We start from the raw sequence: 5,268 nt of genomic DNA on the forward strand, positions 1-5,268 counted from the left end.
TTGCCAAATTTTAAAAGTGGGGCTTTTTGACTAACGATACTCCAAGTGTTGTTAATATCGCGAGAGTTATCTTCCTTGTTGCATTCCATCGATATCATGTACGTTGATTGTAATTAAAAAAAAAAAAAACGCATATCAGTTATCTGCCGGGCATGTTCTCACATTTCGATATTTTGCCCTTATCACTGTTTGTGAGTTATGTGATTTGGCTTATATCATTGAAAACAAATAACATTTTACGGCGGCCATTACAATAATCATGAAGGGACTCGGCATTTTTAAAGTTTTGACACCACATCCTTTAAAATATACCGTTGAGATTGAACCTTCATGAATGATTAATTATATTACATTGTACTTTTGTTGTCGCTTTGTTTATTATCGAACACAGAACTCACATACTGTATATGTCTCTATAAAATGCACGCGGCCTTGCATCATCCCGTATTGTACGGTTACGAAAACAAGTGGAATATAATCAGGCTGATAAATGATCAAAGATCAATGAATTTATAGAAATAATTTTTTCTTGGTCTATTGGTTTTTTTGTTTTTTTGTTGTTTTTTTTTTTTTTTTTTTTCCCAACAATTTTGAATATAATTAGCAATTAAAGATAACTGATATATCGAGCCGTTACATATAATCAACATAACGACTCATTCTATCAACAACATTTTGAACAAAAGAAGCTTTGGGGATTTGTTTCCCAAAACAATCATTGTCACAAATATGTCAGATTTATCTCCCCTTAAATACGTATCTCGATTGATTTCATGATAAAGGGCTATCAACGAACTTTAATTCCTCTTACTGTAATAAAATTGAATGATAGCGGATTAGTTTTATTTTCATTCATGTTTTATAATGATGTGATATAAAGCATTGAAGCTTTCCCCCCACGTAAATGAGATAGATCCCACGTTATATCCGGCGTGGAAATGGTAATTACACCTAAACTTGCAGAATCGTTTTCAACTTTGTCCTGCAATTGGGATTTTCATTAAAACATGCTAAAATCTCTGACAATTATAGTGATAGACTGGAAAAAAGATAGACTGGTATATGAAACCCATATACATATCATCCCAATTTCCATCCCGCCAAAAGTTTTGTGAGCTACTTACTCATTCCGTTTTTTAAAAGGCGGCATATAAATGCTACTTGAAACCCGAAGAATTTCTTTCTCCTACTCCCAGATAAAAAATCCAAATATGATAAAGGCTCACATGTTTATTTTTAGCAATTCAAAGCAATATTAAAACAATTATAAAGTAAAAATTAACCAAACGCGTTCCATATAACTATGTTTTAAATGTCTAGGCGTAGGAAGATCGAATGTATTTCGGTGTATAATCTGTGCGGTTTTGTTTTAAATTATGGATGTTTGGCTGCTTCAAAAAAAAGATGCGAAATGTCCCACGTGTAATTAAGCGCTTTCCTAAACCCTCATTGTCTTTCCGGATGACTGTCTGATCCAACTGTTGATTAGTGTAAATGTAAAACTTTATTTATTTTACAATAATTGTTAAAACAAGTTATATAAACTTATATTAATCACGTTTTTTTGGCCCAAATTGTAGCGCGCGAGGGGGTTTTACTATAGGAGGGAAACCAGGAGAACCCGGGGGGAAACCTCACGGGGCCGAGCCGGGGACCCATACCTTTTCAAGTCCGATAGGGGAATCGAACCCCGTCCGCCTAGGTGAAAGGTGTTACAACGTGCCACCCAACCAGAGATTAGTATATAATTACTACAATACTTTTGTAGTTTTGTATCCTCTTCTTTGTGATACGCCGGCTTTGGTAGATGTACATGTATCACTACATCAGATGTTCCTACCTTAAAAAGTTAGATTGGGTACACTTTACCAAAGGTAGTCTTGTTTCACTGTGTTTTCTCTACTTAGAAAAAAGAGCCCATGTCTATTGATAAAAGTATAATCTTAATATTGATGTATCGCACCCTTATGATCAATAGCATATCAACTGAGAACTACAAGCTAAGAACATTATTTCTTAAATCTTCACTCAATACTTAACTGTACTCAACACATCTTATGAGACACCGTGAATTAGTTCGTAAGATGTCCGATGTTAGTCTAAGGGAGATAAATCCCACATACTTGGGTTAATGTTTATGGTTAATACACACAAACATATTTTTAACAAAAAGGTTAGTTATAGCAATGACAATGAATTTAATGACGTTACAGAAAAACGTCAGACTTAATTTTCTTTTTGACAAAGAAATTAATAATCAGTTAATTAGTGGAACTATCAACCGCATAAATGTCAGTTACGGGTCAATTCAATTAAGTGTAAAATTATGGTCAGTATATCGGTCAGAGGTAAAATCATGCTATTCAAAAGGCAAAAATCTTCATACAGTTACAAAATCAAAACAAGTCAAAAAGATATGCATCACGCCTCAGTTGTTCTTCAACATTTCGAAAAAAAAAGTGTTACATACAATGTCAAAGTATATAAATATTATAATTATGTGTCAGATAATCGCATTGGCTACCCTCCAGCTTAACTCGTCCGAATACGATTTCTGACTACCTATCCGGTTTAAGACGGTGTGGGAACGAATGCCTACTGCTGATGTAACTCTTTGAATTCTACAAACTCTATGTATAGATCAGATACATTATCTTATACTTGAGACAGTAAGATAAAGGGTTTCTTGCCATAAAGTCGGTCATGGCTTCCGAAACAAAAGTAAACAGGAATTATTGATAGAACATAATTTAAATCTCAAGTCGCTCACAAAACATATCCAGCAAATTACGTGCTGAACAAGAAAATGCAAACTGAAAAAAAAAAATTTACTGATAAATAATTTATTCAAAGTACATTTGATATACTACCAAAATATAAGTCACGACACATACATCTTCATGTAAAATAGCTACTGTTGTGATATGAAAGAATAGTTCATTCTAGTAACAGGAATATCGTAAATATTTCAAAATTAAATGGTATTTTATATTGATCATAATTCACATTATGATATAATAATCATGCGCAGCACAGTGACATTACAAATCTATAAGACATGTATAAATGCTATTTAAATACAGTTATGATTGATGACATTTTAAACATTTAGATTTCGTTTGATATATGTATCTAAGCATTCAAAATAAACATCAAATATATTTTTTACATTGGCTATTGGGACTCCATTTGAATAAATAGGTCATACTGGAATCATATTGAACCAGAGTTCGCAATTGTTGACTGAGTGTTACCTGGCTGTGAAGTCGAAGAAATTGTAGACTTTAGCTTCTTACCGCACATTAAGACTTTGTAATAATTAAACACTCTTTTGTTTAAAACAAAGCTGACAAAAACAAACAAACCCTGACAGACGGTAGCTATTGTTACCAGGAAACTAAATACCGTTATAGGTAGTAATGTATCGATAATCAATAAGATCCAGGTTATTCCAGTTAAAGAAAATAACTTGACGTAAATCACATGTTGATTTTTTCTTTCCTTTGTACTATCTACTTTTGGTGAATTTTTTATTTGTAAAGCAGTTCGTATGAAAAAATAAATATTCGTGAAACAAACTATTAACACGGGAGCAAGAAATGAAAGATAAAATGATGTGCTGTTATTTATAAAACACCTTGATTTACCATAACCGATGTTATTATCTTCTGACGTAAGATACACAATGATGATATTGGTTGACACAATGGCAGCTGATAATCCGTATGAATACAATATGTAGAACGACATCCTCCTCTTCCAGCCCCACGCTGACAGCCTTCCTGCGATGATGTCACCAGCGAACACGCTGTACATATGATACGAACACGCGCTCATACAGCCAAACGTCGATAGCCAGAAAACATGTATAAAGACCCCGAAAACCGTGCATAATGTTGGCGAGGATGTCATATAAAAACCGGACTGAAAAAGCAACTGGGCAAAGAACATGGCGAACACCAGACTCATATTGTTCATTCCTGGTAAAGAACGCATGGTCGGGAATAAGCAATATGTTATAAACGTTATCAGGAGGCATACAAGAGATATCACATTGCAAACGAACGTAGTGATTTTAAGAGGAGCATACAAAGGTGGTTCACTAAACCTTGCCGCAATGGAACCGTTGAACATCTCCTGGAAATTGTAAAGACAAATTCGAACTTTTTTGTCGATCAACAAAAATTCATCCTGATGAAGCTTTCTAGTTGATTTGGACAGTGATATTTCAAAGGTTGATTCTTCTACTTCAAATTCATCCTGATCTAATTCCACTTGACGACAGAGAAGAAGTGGTGATACCAGTGCCGGCTGATAGTTATTGTGAAGATTGAATGTCGTATGTTCTATTGTTTTACTGTAACAATGGCTCATGAAACCAACTGTATTCACGAGTGCTGGTAACATAAATGCTTCAGAGGACAATGAGGATTTCCAAGCAACATTATGAAAATTAAAAGTCCTATTGCTCAAATTCAGTAATGCTTCTTCAGTTGAAAGTCTGTCAACATAATTCCTTATGAGAAACATCGTGTGTATCATAAATATTACTTCTCCGGTCTCACTTGAACTAATATCGTCACACTTCATGTTTACCATGATGTGAAATGAATCGAACGAGATTCCACGAAATCTTTTGCGTTATTTCACCTTTGACCCTGCCTCATAACTGGTTCCAAGAGATCACGTGCTCTACCTGGTAAAGTAAGGTTACTTTCCAACTTAAATGCCATTGTGTATCGGAGATTGGTAGTTTTTGTCAGCAAGGGTTTGCATGTCTTATTTGTAAGAACTTTACCTGGATAGCAAGTCCAGCCGGCGAGTTTTATTCTGTAAATAATAAAATGGAGTATTGTTAGAATAAAACGAATAGGGTACAAAGTCATGGTAATAATTAAGTTGAATTTTATATAAGTACAGAGTGTCATTAATACTGTGAAACAATTCTTATGAATAATAATCATACACCTTATTTAGTAATAAAATATAAAAAAAAAAACACTAATATTCATATTATATAGCATGATGGAGAAAACCAGAACACTTGCAACAGGATAATAATTAAATTTGTATGAAAACACGCATTTTCATTGGCTGAAATAATTTGTTATTACTCCATAACAAAATTTTGTGACGTTGCGAAATGTAACGTCATTTTGATTGCTGTGACGTCGAATATTATACGAAAAGGTTCGCCAAGAATGATATCTGGTGTTAGACGTATAATTTATCACAGAAAAGAGTTCGCCCGCGTTTAATATTAATTTC

The 5,268-nt window shown here is 33.8% G+C and overlaps 2 protein-coding genes across 2 annotated transcripts; both read right to left on the reverse strand.

Moving 5' to 3' along the window:
* Positions 1–1,750: 1,750 nt before the first annotated feature.
* On the reverse strand, positions 1,751–4,601 carry LOC117320418 (adhesion G protein-coupled receptor L3-like). Its single transcript, XM_033875020.1, has one exon. It carries the CDS (start codon positions 4,597–4,599, stop codon positions 3,214–3,216), a length of 1,386 nt encoding a protein of 461 aa, XP_033730911.1. The 5' UTR covers positions 4,600–4,601; the 3' UTR covers positions 1,751–3,213.
* Positions 4,602–4,646: 45 nt separating this feature from the next.
* Positions 4,647–4,796, reverse strand: LOC117320417 (the record flags this gene model as incomplete). Its single annotated transcript, XM_033875019.1, is given in 1 exon segment — positions 4,647–4,796. A coding segment is annotated over 1 exon segment (150 nt), but the record flags the coding sequence as incomplete, so codon positions are not given.
* Positions 4,797–5,268: the final 472 nt, after the last annotated feature.

This window comes from Pecten maximus, unplaced genomic scaffold (genome assembly GCF_902652985.1).
Source record: "Pecten maximus unplaced genomic scaffold, xPecMax1.1, whole genome shotgun sequence".
In the NCBI taxonomy this organism is placed as follows: domain Eukaryota; kingdom Metazoa; phylum Mollusca; class Bivalvia; order Pectinida; family Pectinidae; genus Pecten; species Pecten maximus.